This window comes from Anolis carolinensis, unplaced genomic scaffold (genome assembly GCF_035594765.1).
Source record: "Anolis carolinensis isolate JA03-04 unplaced genomic scaffold, rAnoCar3.1.pri scaffold_10, whole genome shotgun sequence".
Classification (NCBI taxonomy): Eukaryota; Metazoa; Chordata; class Lepidosauria; order Squamata; family Dactyloidae; genus Anolis; species Anolis carolinensis.
Window position 1 is genome coordinate 28,346,277 of NW_026943821.1, and position 17,440 is coordinate 28,363,716.

Here is a 17,440-nt window from a genome sequence, read left to right on the forward strand (position 1 = left end):
GATTATATGACACTGTGGATTTATATAGTCCACTTCCAATCAGATAATGTGGATTTTCTGCTTTGATAATCTGAATTAAATGGCAGTGTGGAAGGGGCCTGAGCCCAATCTGGGTCGCAATGGGCAAGCTAATTGGGATCTGGGATCGCTAATTGGGATCGCAATGGGCAAGCTCCTGGGATCTGCAGGGCAGGGAAGTAACTTCACCAAGCAGTGACCCGGCAAGCCGGAGCCAGCCTCCGACCCCCAAGACTTGGGATTTCTCTGCCAGTGACCCAGCGGCAAGCCCTTCCCAGGTTCCCAGGCCTGCTCAACGCACACCCGTCCCGCACATCGCACTTCCACACACATTCCGTTACGTGTGTTCCAAGCCTTGGCAGCCCCCCTTCCCTTCCACCCCACACACCCCACCCCATTCTTCTGTAACACAGCACATAATCCCCATTTCCGCCTTGGCAGCAGCTGCGCCTAGAGAGTCCTCCGCACACTTAGGGCAGGCAAGGCAGGCCAAGAGCTGCCAAAGAGCAGCCAGCGAGGAGGGGCAGCATGCTGTCTATGGCTGGAAGCAGACCGCCAGCCCAGCCAGAGATCTGGGGCAGCCTTGCGTGCAAAGGAAGGAAGGAAGGAAGGAAGGAAGGCAGGCAGGCTGGTTGGCTGGCTGCTGGCGGCGCCGGGATGGGGTCGTGGGCAGGCCAGGGGACCAGAGGATTCCACCACACGACATCGCGGAGGGGAGGGGAGAGGAGGTAGCAGCCTTGCCGTGCTTTCGCTCGGTCTCTCTTCCCCTCTCCCACTTACCTGTCAATTCAATTTTATTTACTGCTCACAGCAGGCATGGGCCATCTTCAGCCCTCCTTCTGTGAAGGTCGGTTGGACTGAGAGCAGGACATCCCTGGCCAATCTTAACGCTCTAGCCCAGGCATGGGCAAACTGGCCCTCCCTCCAGATGTTTTGGACTGCAACTCCCACCATTCCTAACAGACTCAGGCCCTTTCCTTTCCCCCCTCAGCCACTTGGGTGAAAAAAATCGCTAATATAATGGGCTTGATTGCAATTACTGCTGAGGGCGTTATATCAGAGCTAAGGAACCACGCGTGGAAAAGAGGTCCCACAAAACGGGTTCCTTGCCTCCCTTTCCCAATCCCTCGCCTGCCTTGCAGTTACTCACCAGCATCGTTAGGCAACCTCTCTTTTAATGGACTCTTAATAACGCCATAATTCCTCTTTGCAGCGAAAGTTTTCCAAACAGTCAAAGAATCAAAACATGAAACGATTGCTCCTATTAGCATTAAATTCCACTCTGAGAAAAGGGATAAATCAAATTGGGGAAGGAGGAGGGACTTCAGTTCGAAGCAGAACTATTTTAAAAAGCAATTGTTTTCGGTATTAAAATGTATTATTATGCTCTCTTAAACATTGAAACTTCTAATCCAATCAGAACAAAGTGCAGCCATAAAGCAGCAGAAGAGGGAACTGTGCCTATCGCATGGCAGCAATAAAACAGCAGCCGACATCTCTGGGACTCAAGTAGGTTTGACAGTCTAAAAAGGAGGCAGGGAGGGGAGTATGGATCCAGAGAGGAAGGAGGGATTGATGGGGCTGGCATTTCCTAACCGATGTCTGGGTCCTCCGCAGCATCTCTGCTCAGAGGGGGAAACAGGGCAGCCCAGAGCCTTCACATTAACGACAGCCTCTCAACTCACCTTAACTCCGTTATCTGGATTTGGCTCATACAGAGCCGTTCCCCCCTCATGGTCTATGGGAATGACTGACTGCCTTCCAAGTGCGGGGTCTTGGTGGTGGAGCTATTCTTGACCTGCATGTTCTTTCTTCCGCAGTGAGGGCATTGGTTTCCAGGTAGAAGGGCTGGCTTGAGGCGCCTTCTTCCTCTTAACTCGTTTCTCCCTTCCGCACTCCATCCGTGCCACTTCGAATTCCACAGCATTCTTGGTCACAGCTCTTTTTTTCATGTCAGGAGCGACTTGAGAAACTGCAAATTGGTTCTGGTGTGAGAGAATTGGCCATCTGCAAGGACGTTGCCCAGGGGATGCCCGGATGTTTTGATATTGTATCATCCTTGTGGGAAGCTTCTCTCATGTCCCTGCATGGGGAACTGGAGCTCCCCAGATTCGAACCGGCAACTTTCAGGTCAGCAACCCAACCTTCAGGTCAGCAGTGCTGCTGGCACAAAGGTTTAACTCATTGTGCCACCGGGGCTGACCTCCAGTGAGATGCTCAAGGGCCAGGCTTCCCAGTTTTCTCTCGGTGTCTCTGCCGCAGTTTTTACAGGTGGCTTTAATCCCACCTTTCAATCTCTTTTCCTGTCCACCGACATTCCATTCTCCATTATTGAGTTGAGAATGAAGTCATTGCTTTGGGAGATAATGGTGATCTTTGGTCATTCAGACAACGTAGCATTCGGTCCAGCGGAGTTGATGGTGGAGGACCATTGCTTCAGATGGCAGGCCTAGTTGTGTTCTGGCAATAGAGTCCCCCCAGGTGAGGACTGTAACAATGTTTTCAGCAGAAGTTTATGAGCAGAAACTGGGTTGTCCTCTTCTTCTCACGAATGCTGAGCAGATTTCCTGGACTGGCCAAGCCTAGAAGACCTCCGAGATTGCTTCAAATTCCATGATTCAGTAAAGAACAGATATTACGCAGAACCCACTGCTCTATACTATAACAGTCTCACTACATTAGAATATGTCCTTATGCCAATTTCACATTAACGTCCTATAAAAATATAGACAACCCTTTGGTTAATAGCCTTCTTCAGACTGGCGTCGGGAGATATTTTGCTCCTGGATTCCACACTAAGGCTCTTCCAAAGCAGCCGACGGAGGCTTTGATTTCTGACTCTTGCTCTTACTTCCCTCTGTTTTGACCGTGAGATAGAAACCACCGGTCTTCATATTGCAAGGGCAAATATATAGGAAACAAGTACCAGTTTGGTTTGAAAAAAAAACAAACCACTTGCCAAAAGCTTTCAAAACTAGGCCAAGCACCAAAATTATGTTGTGTGAAGAACAGCTTCCTTTTGTTTACTTGGAGCAAACAACACGACTGACTTATCCAAGGGTTAATGTAAGTACTCTACCTTAACTCTTATTTTAAAAATAATCCTCTCCTTCTCTGAGAAGAATGGTGGAAGTTTCATTGGGTGACCCTACATTCTACTAGACAACAGACAGGAAAAAACTATCCGCCTTCTCCACATCGTGCCCTCTTTCATACATGTCTGTCTATCCATTCTCTCTGGCTTGACTCGCTTTCTTCTCCTCAACCAATTTGCAGGTACAATCATCACAAAGAACAGAGGGAAAGGAGGGCAGGGGATCCAAACAAGCTCATTCCTGGAACAGAAACTGTCATTTAGAAGGACATATGATTCTCCCATATAAGTCAATGGCCCCCCTATCCGTTTTAGCATTTCAACATTCCTACAAGCAGGGTTCTTTTCCTGAAAGTCAACTGGTATAACAGACTTACTTCAAGAGTGAGAACACAGAGTAAAGGAATACAGAGGTAGAGAGCAGGTAACATTTTCTCCAGCCATCTGTAAAAGCCTAGGCAATTGTTTCAGCAGCAATCCCTAGTTTAGGGACAGGAAGACACCTTAAACCAGTCTGTTGTATTTCTATTGAACGCTCTCTGACCGGCCGGCGGAAGCTCTCCTGCTCCCCAGGCAAAGGTCTTCCTTCTCCTCAGCAACTTGACCCTTTTAGTTAAACTCGTTCATATGCAACGGATGCGCGGCTCCATGACTAAGCTATGGGTCCAATTGTGAATTACTAAGAGTTAGCATGCCAGAAAATGTTGTTCCTGTATAGTATCCATTATGCAAGCTGCCCAAAGGAATGCAGGCTGCGATGGTGGGGATTGTAGTCCAACCTGGAGGGTTCGGAGAGGGCTTTCCAGCCTACCTGTCTACCAAGCCTTCGCTATTCATTTTGCCATGAACTTGTTCTTAATGCATTTACCTTAATCCAAATAAGCTACTTGGGCTCACTCTAACTGACTTGACGAGATGCCAGTTAAGAAGGGAAGAACTGCAATAAATCGGACTTGGGGTCTGTTAGGGATTGCGAGAGTCAGAGTCCAAAACACCTGGAGGGAGGGAGGGAGGGCCGAAGTTGGCCCAGGCCTGCTTTAAAGACATTTAAACCGTTCCAAATCCCTGATGTTAACAGGACTGCTCTTTCGTTGTTGTTTTTACTTGCATACACAATACATTGTTTAAACCTTTCTTAAACAGAATTGGAAGGGCCGCTCAGCTGAACGCCCTGCAATGCAAGAATACACAATCCAAACACTCACAACAGATAGTCATCTGGTCTCTGTTTAAAAATCTCCAAAGAAAGAGATTCCACCAGACTTTGAGGCAGCGCATTCCACAACTGAACAGCCATGACCATCAGCAAGCTCTTCCTAATATTCAGGTGAAATCTCTTTTCCTGAAGCTGGAATCCATTGCTCTGTGTCCTGGGGCACATCGACATTGACTACTCCTTCATGTGGATTGGAGGCAGCTTAAAAATATGGTCTAGATGTGCCCCCATCTCTAGAGCAGCAGAAAACGACCGTGGTCCACCTTCAAAATGACATATTTTCAGGTGTTTACAATCGGCTACCACATGATCCCCTCTTATCCCGCTCCAAGCTCAACAACCTATCCATACCCACTCCATTAGCCACTCCTCATAGGACTTGGGTTCCAGGCCTTTGATCATTTTGGCCACATCCATATGGAATTATTCTGTCACGTAGCTGTTTAATTGTGGCATAAATGGAATGTGTATTAATGCATCTTGAAAAGCTAGGTCATTATGTATATAAGGCACTTCCTCAGAAGCAACACCTCCTCCACCCATCCACGACAAATCAAGCCAAGACCAGCCCTGTCCTTGATAACTTTCCAGAAAGCAGTGGAAGATATTATGTTTTCTGGAATAATTGATATTCACAATGGTTGTCAATTGGTTTTCAACTCCCAGAAGGTAGAAAAATGGGGGAAGGAAGGACGGACAGATAGACGGAGCAGACAGTCAGTATTCACCTGCTTCGCTAGACTAGGTAGGTAAAAAATGCCGGCCAGCCTTTGTGCTCATCACAGCCCTTTCATGTTTGAAAAAGGTGACTAAAGAAACCAACAAAATGATTATTCAGAAGATTAAGAAAAACCCAAAAATGTGCTTATTAGGTTTGTGTCAGAAGGGAATTGGTAAATACTATGCAGAAATGGGCCAATATAGTACGTGTCAGCAAGAATCATGGCAGCAAAATCTTGGAAGGGGAAAAAAACTCCTTATTGAGGCTCAGAGAAGAAAAGTAGTTGAGTGTCTTCAAATGGCCAAGCTCTCCAACGGCATAAGGGGAGGAAATGATGAAAACGGAGTGTCCTAGAGCAGGGCTTCTTAACCCCTTCACTCAATGTTAGGGTCATGAAAAAATGGCAACAGATAAAGGTTTCTGAATGCCTCCCAACAACACCAATCTGTCTGCAACAACATGCCATGTGTTTACTGTGGATTCTGCAGGAAATGCTTCAGCTGTCCTCCACAAAGAGGAAAACCAGCCTGTTTAGCAAGCCTTCCAAATGCTGATTTGTGATCAGTAAATGTTGGATTTTTATACCGATTTTAGGGAAAAAAATCTTGCCTCCTCGAGTAGGAAAACATAAAGAAGTGCTGGCCTAGAAAATGCCACACATCACCCTATGGCGCGCATTGCTAGTGGTGCAGAAGAAGAAGACGGCCGAGACAGCAAGCAAAGGGCTCGGGCGCAGGAAACGACACCGGCTGCGGCCCCTCCCTCCCTCCCTCCCTCCCTGATCTCCTGCTCAGAGAACGTTCTAGAAGGGCCGGTTCTTCCCACTCACCCCAGGGGGGATTTGGGAGCCGCTCTGTTGTGTCTGTGACACACCTGGCAGAAAATAGGTCTGTTCCTGCTGAGCCATAAGCGCTGAACGCTGGCGTTTCCCTCTCCCACACCCATCTTCAGCCTGAAAGCACTGGTTCCGGGTTGCAAATGGTGTGGCTCCCATTCACCCTAAGCTCTCTCACTTTCTCTCACTCGCATCCACTCGGCCTCTCCTCAGCTGTTTCTCCTCCAGTGGGTGAAAGCAATCTTTGTGCCTTGCTGGCAAGCTGCCAAGACAACACATAATAATGAACAGATGCTGTCCAAAATGTGCTGGAGCAGAGCACGGGCAACAACGCTACTCCGAGTGTCCTTCCATGCACTTAAATGCCTTTCACCTCAGCTAACATTCAGGCACCTTCAAGGGGGTGGGGGGGGGGAGTTGGCTAATTAAAAGGAATGGTGGGGGGGCAGTTGGCTAATTAAAAGGAATGTTGGGGGGGGGGTGAGACAAAAGCCTCCACTGCAGACTGGAGGATGTATACAGACCGATTGCCTAGTGCGGGGAGTAGAGACTTCATGTTACCCAGCAAGTGGTGTGCATTGAGCAAACGCCCGAGCAGGCCACACAGCCTGGGAGAGCAAGGAAAGGGCCTTGAGCACGGCCTTGGTGTGCCGGCTACAGCAGGGATCCTCAAGCCCTTTAAGCCGAGGGCCGGTTCACGGTCCCTCCGACTGTTGGGGCCTGATTAGAGTTTGAAACAAACACGAAGGGATTCCTATGCACACTGCAGAGATCTTATCTGTAGTGCAAAACATTATGAATGAACAATTCGGTATTTATAATGAAGAACAATTTTAACTAACAGAAACTTATCAGGAATTTCAATGGAAAGTCTGGGCCTGCTTTGGGCTGATCAATTAGGATTGTTGTTGTGTGCCTTCAAGGCGTTTTAGACTTAGGGAGACCCTAAGGCCCCTTCTACACTGCCATATAACCCTGATTATCAAAGCAGATAATACACATTATCTGCTTTGAACTGGATTATATGAGCCTACACTGCCATTACTCCAACTCAAAGCAATAATCTGGATTTGATATGGCAGTGTAGGTATAAAGGTATGGGAGGGGGGCGGGGGTCAACGGCCTTGGGGGGCTGCGTTGGGGTCCCCTGGGCTGGAGTGTCGCCCTGAAGAGACCTGCCTGCGTATCCTTGCTCAACTACGGCACGGCCTCGCCTTTCCTGCCTGCCTTCGCTCCATCCCTTCTTCTCTACCTTACCTACTACACAGGTCTCTTGTAGGTGGGGAATATATTGGTGTGTGTAAAACTTCAGGAGAAAAATGTATTGAATAAGCATGAGATTAAGTATTTCTTTCTAAGGATTGCAACTGAGTGGTAAAGCACATGCACCATGTGCAGAGGTTTCAGTGTTCAGTCCCTGATGTCGGAATAAAATGCGCTGCAGGGAGTGGAAAGCACGCCTGCCTCCCGAGACCCTCATCATCGATCAGACAAATGTTCTGAATTCATATAAATCACCTTCCCGTGTTGTTAATCTACTACCACGGGATGAATTCTCCAAGATGCTTCAGTACTGCGTATTCTTCAAGCCTAAATATGTATGTTCCAAACAGCATAAAATCAATGACACATGCTCTAAGAACATGTGTGCCATGCCATCCCATAAGATGATTTTATTTAAAAAACCTCTTGCAGGAATACAAAAGCTGAGCAATAAACCCTTGTTTAAAAGAAGCAGCAGCTCCACTTCAGAAGCCAGAAGTATGCATTTTATAATAATAATAATAATAACTTTATTTTTATACCCCGCCCCATCTCCCCAAAGGGACTCGGGGTGGCTTATATGGGGCCTAGCCCGATAAAACAATCAAATATCAATAACACAGCAATAAAACAATTATACCAATAAAAAACATCAATATCAGTAAAAACAATTGTTAAAATTGACATGAAACATACAATATTAAAACAGGAGACTAATTCATAGAACCCAGTGCAGAATGTGCCGAAATGGGGAAGGTAATTTCACAGTTGAAATGGACAATAAAGTGCAATATAACATTGGCAACACCTCAAGAATGGGCTATTATAAAATGGGCAGATAGATCAGTCCAACAACAAATTAAGTGTCAAAGGCCTTTTGTTGAATCCACTGTCAGCATCAGGGAAAACCTTTGGTGCTACAGCTCCCAGAATACCCAATGCTTACTGGTGCTCTTGCTGGGGGAGTCTGGGTACTGAGATCCAAAATGCAACTTGTTGCCAAGGTGTTCTGTATCTCAGCCCGAAGCAGCAACCCTAAGGAGGGTTTCAAGTCCCATCTGTTCAGATCTGGCCGAGGAGCAAGCCTGAGCTGTGCTAATGCTCTTCTGGGTGCATCATTTTCAATATTTTCAAGGTCTTCCAAAGTATTAGCCCAAAATCCTGGAAATGGTTTTTGCATCTTAAGGACCTAACATTATTCACACGCACAATATTGTTGCAGGAAGAAGAGGGAGGTGGGGGAAGCTCCCTTTGAAACGTGGAAGTGGCACCTTAAATGTACTTTTTATGCCCGCAGTTATGAACACACACAAACACACCCGCGAAAGCTAAGAGGAGAGCAAGCTGTTCATTTGCAGCCTGTCCCTGGGGTTTAATAAAGCTCTACTCACTGCTGTAGTATCATTTTATGCTGTCATAAAGCTGGACCATTTAGCAGGTTTGTGTTACTTCAGCAGTTAGCACTGCATGAAAAGCAATTCCAGAAAGGTGAAAAAAGGGGAGGAAAGGAGGGAGGGAGGGAGGGATGAAAAAGGAAGGGAAAGAAAATGTTAAAGAAACAGAGGAAAATCTAACGCCGAAGAGGGAGGAGCAAGCGTGTTCTCCAATCAAAGGATCCTCCTTCCCCATGCAGTTAAGAGTTCACAACACAGAAATCGCCCAAATATAGGAAGTCCTATGTCAACTCGCCACAAACAATAAAAGAGTCGGCAACAGCGTATCAAAGACTCCTATCTATGTGGAAGTTTATTTTATTTGTACGCAGGTAGACTTGAGTTAACAAAGTAACTTTGTTCTTGAGCATTACTTTTTAAATAGGAAGGATCAACACTGTTAATGCTTTTGTTACTGTGTTCCGTAACAGGGACGTACTGTATATACTCGAGTATAAACCGTCCTGAATATAAGCCGAGGCACCTAATTTTATCACAAAACTGGGAAAAACTATTAACTCGAGTATAAGATGAGGGTGAGAAATGCAGCAGCTACTGGTGAATTTCAAAAATAAAAATAGATACTAATAAAATTACGTTATTTGAGGCATCAATAGGTTAAATGTTTTTGAATATTTACATAAAATTGCAGTTTATGATAATAATAATGAGACTTTAATAAGATAAGACTGTCTAAGTCTGATTACCTATATACTTGAGTATAAGCCGACCCGAACATAAGCCAGCCAGGATCCTCACTCGAGTATAAGCCGAGGGGAGCTTTTTCAGCCCTAAAAAAGGGCTGAAAAACTAGGATAATACTCGAGTATATACAGTATACTTCCATGTTTTGTAACTTTTGTAACAAGGCAAAAGCATGAACGAAGTTTGGCAAAATTGTTTTTCCCCTTGTCTCATGGGCATAAGACCCAGACACGCATGAACATGCATGCACACACATACATGCAAGGCAGGAACCTCTGCTGAAATGCAGTTACCCCCAGTGCAGTGGCCAGAAAACCTACATGAAAGTCCCCAAATACCTGATTTTGATAAAATTGTAGGATTCTTAAGTAATTGTGGACTGATATCACACTATAAATCTTGAAAGTGTGAAAATACCCCTACCCATAAGGATTCTGCAATCTTGTGATCCTTTCAAACACTGCTCCTGAAGCCTACCAAAACACGGGGAATTCAGGCAACAGAGTTGTAGCTAAAAAAGTAACTTCCCCAAGGCTCCCTCCTATCTTTCCAGCCCAGGGTTGTCCACTCTTCAGGGTCTTTCCCTACCTTCCTACCTGGTCCTTCCAGCTGGAGATCTTAAAGGGATTGACCTAGAATCTCCTGCCTGCAAAGCAAGGACACTGCCCTGAAACCACGGTCCTTTCCTATGGTCTTTCTTTCTCAAGAGGAGGACACACTGCTACCTGACCAAGGAAACTGTCAGGAATTACAAGAAGTTGACACAACCTAGGTAAATAATTGATCCTTCTTGAGCCCTTGAGAGAATTATGCCACTTTGCTAGTTTCTAGCCTTGTCACGAAGAAGCCTCTTCCTAAAATGTAGGCAAAGGGAAAAGTAAGAAGGCTCGGAGATTAAAGTTTCCGGCACTGACAGGCCTATATCAAACAGGCATCCACTGGCTGATCGCTTTATTGTTATATTTTGGATGTCAAAGTGGCACAAAGAGTGCTTGAAAATGCATCAGAGCTCCTGCTTCTTTGACAGAGGGTGTTGGTTTCCCATTAACAAGTGGAATGCATGAGCTGGAGCAGAAAACTTCAAGCACTTTGGAATTGATAAAATAACAACTCCCTAATTAAGCAGAACTGTCACTCACCAGGGCCTTCTCTGCCGCATCAGAAAACAGCAAAGAGCCTCGCCACACGTGAACAGCATAGCAGTGGTGAAGCCCAGCACCAGGGTGAGGAGGAGGAGGTTTCGAAAATCCCAGAGCTATGATCCATATCCCTTCCTGCCAATCACAGCGCAGGGCAAGCAGAAAACAGAGTTGGGAAATGCTATTGTCTTGGAGTACGTACAGCTTCTCGAATCTCCCAGCTAGGAAGGACATGTGTTACCAGACAGGGGATTATGGGAGCTGTAGTCCGTGAGTAAGTAATTACAAGCTCTAAGGGAGAAGCAGAGGACAGAACCACTGGCACTAATGTCTTAGCCTACAATAGAAGAACCATCGCTGCCTGGACAGTAGGATTACGCTGGAAATCCAGAGAACTGGGGGACATAAAATATTAAATAAAAACAGAAATACGACAGTGGAACTGCTTTTGTTGTTGTTATGTGGCTTCAAGAGGACTCCCAACTTGTGGTAATCCTATGATAGGGCTTTCTTAGCAAGAGTTGTTCAGAGAACGATTATCACTGCCTTACTCCTAGGCTAAGAGAGTGTGCCTTGCCCATCTTCACCCGTCAGTTTCCGTCACTCAACAGGGATTCCAGCTGTGGGATCTGAGAGTCCTAGGCCTCCAAGGCCATGGATATTAACCAGGTTCAGATCCACCCACTAAGTGACCTTGAGGCAGACAATATCTTTCAGATTTAACATCTATTAAATAAATAATCTACTAAATAAGTAAATGCCTCACATGGTTGCTGTGAACAGAAGAAAAAGGAGAGAGAGGGACAAGTTTGCTGAAGTCAGCTTTCTTAAAGGACAGAGTGCATATCTGAGTGTGGTTGCTTTCCCTTTTCTGCTATGTAACAAACTCTAGAAGGACATGGTCACTCCTGCCTAAGGGACCTGACACTTCCAGCCCATTTACCAGGTCATCACTATTGATTAGAATCAGATCGAAAAGAGCTGATCCCCATAAAACTGTCTGCAAGGCAAGCGAAGAATTTGTTCAACCTGTGATTATTGGCAGAGTTTGTCTTCCAACATATATCAGGATAGTAGGAAACTCCCATTACTACTACATCTATCTTCACTGAATGTGTGGTCATCTGTTCTAGGAAGACATCATTCAGTTCCATCCAGCCTTGCTTGGAAATCTGTAGTGGACCCCCACAATGACATTCCTATTAATTCTTCCCCTCCTTAAATTTTATCTAGATACTCTTGGCTTCTAGGATTTATATCATGGACCTTCTCACTGGTGTAAACATCCTTGATATACAATGCTATTGCTCCTCCTTTCTTATTAGGTCTATTTCTCCAAAATAGTATAACTATTACTACATTCCAATCATAAGATTTGTCTCACCAGGTTTCAGTGATATCAACCATATCATATTTGCTTGACGGTATTAGGTTCAAGTTCATCTAGTTTATTTCTCATGCTTTGTGCACTATTGTAGAGACACCAAAGGCCATGGGCCACCCCCCAAGCTGCTTGTTTACATTTACATTTTCAATGACCCAAAAATGAACCACTATGGTATACATTCAGTCGACACCATCATAATTCACCAACTACCACTACCAAGCTGCCACTACTGAGATACGATCCTTTCCCAAAGATTACTGTGCCATTGGAACAAAGAGACCTTTTGGCATCCTAACTAAGGCAATTTGAACCACTCTGCATGCATTTCTCTTTTTATCAGCTTGGTTGGAACATGGTCATATTAGCCACATTGTGCTCTCCACTGGTTTGCTTTATCAAGATACCAATGGCATCATACAAATTTCATCAGTAGGCACCATCTGAATCCAAGTTGCAAAAACATCTCTATTTTGCTCCATTGCCACTACACCTAATCATGGGACGTGGGACCTTTACATCGCAGAGAAATCAGTAATCCTGAGAAAATCAGAAGGGAGAGAGAGGAAAAAAAAGAGAAGCAGCTGCCTAGCAGATTAACTTTCTTGACAGAAAGTTAATTAGCGTTGAGTCCTTTCAAGGTTTTGTCCAGACAACTTCGGTTTGACAGGATGAGACACTCTTTTGCAGAACTTTGTCTTATCTGCACATCAATTGTCCAATGAAATGGTCCATGATTTCAGACAGGAGCCTCTAAACCCAATGCTAACAAAAACAGTGCTGGAGACTCAAGTCACACAGCAGTGCTGACAGAGGGCTGCCACGGCTTTCCCTTGGGTTTATGTAGGACACGTCTTACTGAAACAAATCTGCACAACACAAATATTTCTCAGAGGCAACATATTAATGAAACCCAAATGCTAAGGAGAAGGCTATTTTGCATTGAAGTCCCACTTTGACTCTGATTTCAGAGAAAGGTAGAAAACAAATAAATAAAGGCACGTATGCCCCACTTGTGGGCTTCCTAGCGATACCTGGCCAGCTATGGTGAGAAGCAGGACACTCACTAGTATCTGATGTAAGGAAAAATGGCTCTTCTCAGCCGGGGACCATAGGCAGATGATACTGGTTGGTGTAGCCTGTCCATTCCAGGCGAGATGGAATGATCTAGCATAGCAGATCCTTCCTTTAATTCAGCAGGACTTCTCTTGGGCTCATACTCCTTAAGGTCCAAAAGCACTGAAACGCAAGGATTCAAACCTGTCTCTTCAACTGTGGCCAAGGAACCAAACACAGAGAAGGGGTTATAGCAGGCAAACATGAATCTGGAAGTCAGTGCTATTCATGAGAGTGTTCTTAATCCCAAGGCAAACTGGGCCCCCGAAGCCCACCTGATTCAAGGTAGTGTTTATTATAGCCCGAACGTCTGACCACTGTCTCCCAAAGCAGTTACCATACTTTATCTCCAACTTAAGAAAGGAAAACAGAATGTCAATGGACAATAAAATAAATTTAAAGATAGGCTGAACACTAAACTAAAAAAATGTGGTACAAACACTGAGAACTGGGAGGCTCTGGTACTTGAGTGTTCTAACCGGAGGTCAGTTGTGACCAGTGGTGCTATGGATTTTGACGAGGCACAAACACAGGGAGAAAGGAAGAAGTGTGCCAAAAGGAAGAAGGCATGTCAAGCAGACCCCTGTTGTGACCGCTTTCCTTCCACCGGGAAATCTGTGATCTCAATGGGAATGGCATGTGGATCCAGAACAGGCCTTCACAGTCACTGACAGATCCACCGCTAAGACTCTACTCTGAAGCACAATCCTACTCGGATACGAGTGACTGCCCATGGTATTAGAGCATGGCTGGAGGGCAAAATAGTGAGGAAGGACCACGGCCCCCCATTGAACCTGACACCTTTTGGCCCCCTTGTCTGAAGTGGCTATGGATGTTGCAAGAGGTGGGCAAACTGGGCTTCCTCTGGATGCGGCTCAACTGGACTAAAGAAGAGGGAGGGTCTCCCCCCCACCCCTGCCATACTCTTGCTTTCTTTATAAGTGTGGAGTGCAACACACTTTGACACCAAATCACAGTAAAAGGGAAGAGATGCATTTTATTCAGCATCTCTGTGTATCGGGGGCAGGCGAGTGGGTGAAATAACCCCACAGTCGGTCTTCCTGCTGCCCCCACCCCAGTGCCACAAGATTCCCTCTCATCCCTTGGTCAGCGCACTTTCCGGCTCTCCCTCGAAGGCAAAGGAACACGCCCCAGCACCAAGGCATCAGAAACAGACAGGAGGGAGGGAGGGAGGGAGGGAGGGAGAGAAGAAGAGGCGCAGCAAGTCCCATTAGGCTAATGAGCAGGCGTGCCCTGTGCGGGGGGGGGGGGGGGGGGAGGAAGGGAGGGAGGGCTCATCAAAGGCCGGCAGAGTTCCTCATGGCATCTGTGGATGGTCGGGCGGCACCTTCGGCTTCCTGCCTTGCAGAGCGCAACCTGGGCACACGCTTCCCGCCGGTGGAGAAATACTTTCCCCAGGGGAAATCATCCTCAGTTGCATCATCATGTGCAGGAGCGGCGGGGGGGGGGGGGGAGGGAAAAGAGTCGCCTGTCAAATCCTCAGGATCCTGGCACTCCAGCAATTGGTGCCCCATTCAAGGGGAGGGGAGGGGGGGGGGTTTGGACAAGACCTCCAGCAGCAGCTTCCTTGCCCACTTCCACTCACGCTCGCTCCCGAAGCCGGCCAGGCCCTCCTTCTTTCTGCCACCTCCCAATCCGCCGGCCCCTGGCTCCCACCGGCTCTGCAGGTGTCACATCACCCTCTCCATGCACCTGCTCCCCCCCCCCCCCCCCCCGTGGCAAAGATCCCTCAGGAAACCACCAAGGAAAGCGGCCTCTCTCAGACCAGGCCTGGCCCAGCTTCGCCCTCTTCCCATCTACACTGCCAGACAACACAGCTTGAGCTCCAGTCCAGCGGTCAGGGGAGGGCAGGCCAGGGCAGACCAGGCCAGGGCAGACCTGGGCCCTCCCCCTCCCTCAAGGGGTTTTGGAGGCCGACCCCCCCAGTTCCATCATCCCGCAGCTCTAGGGAGTTCTTGGGGGGCTTGGAGTCAGAGCCCGTCCAACAAGGAGGCGAATTAAGCGGTCACTTTGGGCGCAAAACATACGGGGGGACAGTCGAGACTGCTTTTTCTGTTGATTTGTTGTAAAACATGATGTTTTGGTGCTTAATTTGTAAAATCTTAATGTAATTTGATGTTTAATAGGCTTTTCCTTAATCCCTCCTTATTATCCAACATTTTTGCTTATCCAACGCTTTTATTTTTCAGTAATTGGTGGTGGTGGGGGGCGCCAAAATTCTATTCACCTACACTTGAAAAATACCTAGGGCCGGCTCTGCTTGGAGTCCACAACACCCGGAGGGAGGGGGGCCGAGGTTGTCCCAGGCGGGCTGACATCCGGGCACCCCGATCCGGTGAAGGCGCTTCCGCTGGGGCTTTGCGGGGTGGGGCCCCTCCCCCCGCCCCCTGGAGCCACGGTGCCCGGGAAGGAAGGCAGCCCCGGCGACGCAAGCCCCCCCCCGTCCTGGACCGCCCCCCCCCCCCGCCGCCACCTGTACCCACCCGCGAAAGGGAGGGAAGGCGCTCCAGCCCGGCAGCCCCCCCCCCCCCAGGCGAAGTTGGAGGAAGGCGCGCGTGGGGGGGGGGGGGAGGGGGGGTGGGCACGGACGTACCTTCCAGCCGGCGGAGCTGTTGCTGTCGCCCTTGTCCTTGAAGTAGGGCACGAAGCGGACCATCCAGTCGTAGATCTGGGAGAGCGTGAGGCGCTTCTCGGGGGCGCTCTCGATGGCGCGCGTGATCAGGTCCGCGTAGGACAGGTTCCCCCACGCGTTGCGCCGGGAGGTCTTGGCCTTCCGCACCTGCTGCTGCTGCTGCTGCCCGGGCTCCAGCGAGGGGGGGGCGGCCGAGGGGGGGGCGGCGGCGGCGGCGGAGGAGGAGGGGGGCACGGGCGCCCCAGGCCCCCCGCCGCCCGCCCGGTTCTCGGCCCCGCCGCCTCCGCCGGGCAAGGCGCGCCTCCTGCCCCCGCCCGCCCCGCCCCCCTCCGCCGCCGCCTCCTCCTCGTCCCCCTCCCCCTCCTCGCCCTCCTCCTCCTCCTCCTCCTCCTCGGCGCCCGGGAAGCCCGGCTGGGGCAGCGGCCAGGTGCAGGAGCGCGGCCGGCTCCGGGGCGCGAAGTCCGGGTCCAGCGCCTTCTCGCCCATGCTCCGCCGAAGGGACCCCGGGAGGGGGGAGGCAGGGCGCCCCTCCTCGCGCGGCCCGGTCCCGGCCCCTCAGGAAGCGGCGCTCGGCGGCGGCGGAGAAGGAGACGGAGGGAGCGGCGGCATCAGGCGCGGCGGCGGCAGCATCGCCCCGAAGTGGGTCGGGAGGGGGAGGGGCTTGGCGGGGGAGGGGCTTCTCCCTCCGAGGAGGAACGGCGCCGCGCGAGCAACAGATGAGCACGAGCGGGAGGGGGCGGCGCGCAGAGACCCCGGCCCCGCAGCAGCCGCCCGTCCCTCGGAAGGCGCCTCTCTCGGCTCTCTCTCTCTCTGCGCACCTGGCGGGGGGGGGGGAGGGGAGGGAAAGAAGGCAGGCAGGCGCTGTCTCTCTCTCTCCCGCTCTCTCTCTCTCTCTCACACACTTGCGCGCAGCCCGGTCACCTGCGGGGCCGCCTCCTCCTCCTGCTCTCGGCGGCTCCCCGCCCGCCGCGCCCTCCTCCCGCCCCGCCTCCTCCTCCTCCCGCTGCTGCTGCTGCTGCGCTCCTGCCGCCCCAACCGGGCGCCACCTCTCTCTGGGGATCCGGCAAACAGGCAGCACGCTCCGGAGGAGGGAGGGAGGGAGGGAGGGAGGGAGGGGGCGGCGACGAGAGGCACGCGCGGGAGCGGAGGGGCGGAGGGAGGGGGAGCCCGCCAGACGAGGGCCCGGGAGGGGGCGTGGCCTGCGCCGCACCTGGCGCGAGCGGGGCGGAGGATCAGGAGGCGCCCGCCCGCCCGCCCTCCCCCCTCCCGCCTCCTCCGCTCGGCTCGCTGCCCGGCTTCCTCCCTCCGTCTGGGTGCGCCAGCCGAACCACGTGATCACAACAAGCCGGGTTTTCCCCGGCGGCGGGGGGAGGGAGGGAGGGAGACGGACGGGCCTCCCCCCGGGTCCCTTCCTTCTGTCTTCCTTTCCTTCCTTCCTTCCTTCCTTCCCTCCTTCCTTCTTTTCCTTCCTTCCTTTCCTTCCTTCTTCCTTCCTTCGTTCCTTCCTCCCTCCTTCCCTTCCTTTCTCCCTCCCTTCCTTTCCTGGTGTAGCGGGGGGGGGGGGCGCTTGCGCGTGCTGGAGCGCTGAACCCGCCATAAGGGTCTCTCCCTCTCTCTGGTGATGTCCATCTCCCCTTCCCACTCCCAGCCCTGCCTTGAGACCCCCCCCCCCCCCCGCCATGCCCGGCCACTAGGGATCAATGGGACTCGGTTTCGGGGAGAGGCCTCCACGCGTGCCGTGACCCCAGGGCAGCTCATGAAGGACCGCTCCCCTCCGCCTTCTCCCCCCGAAAGGAGGAAGGAGAAAAGGGGCACGGGCTGGGCTCAGGCGCGCTCCCATTGGCTCATTCCGAAAGAGGGCGG

General features: G+C 50.1%; 1 protein-coding gene across 1 annotated transcript in view; it reads right to left on the reverse strand.

Moving 5' to 3' along the window:
* The window catches only part of foxo6 (forkhead box O6), a 59,778-nt gene extending 42,973 nt beyond the window's left edge, over positions 1 to 16,805 (reverse strand). Inside the window, exon 1 of the mRNA XM_062962918.1 lies at positions 15,539 to 16,805. Coding sequence (XP_062818988.1) covers positions 15,539 to 16,063 — 525 coding nt within the window. The 5' untranslated portion in view covers positions 16,064 to 16,805. The remainder of the gene's footprint in view (positions 1 to 15,538) is intronic.
* Positions 16,806 to 17,440: the final 635 nt, after the last annotated feature.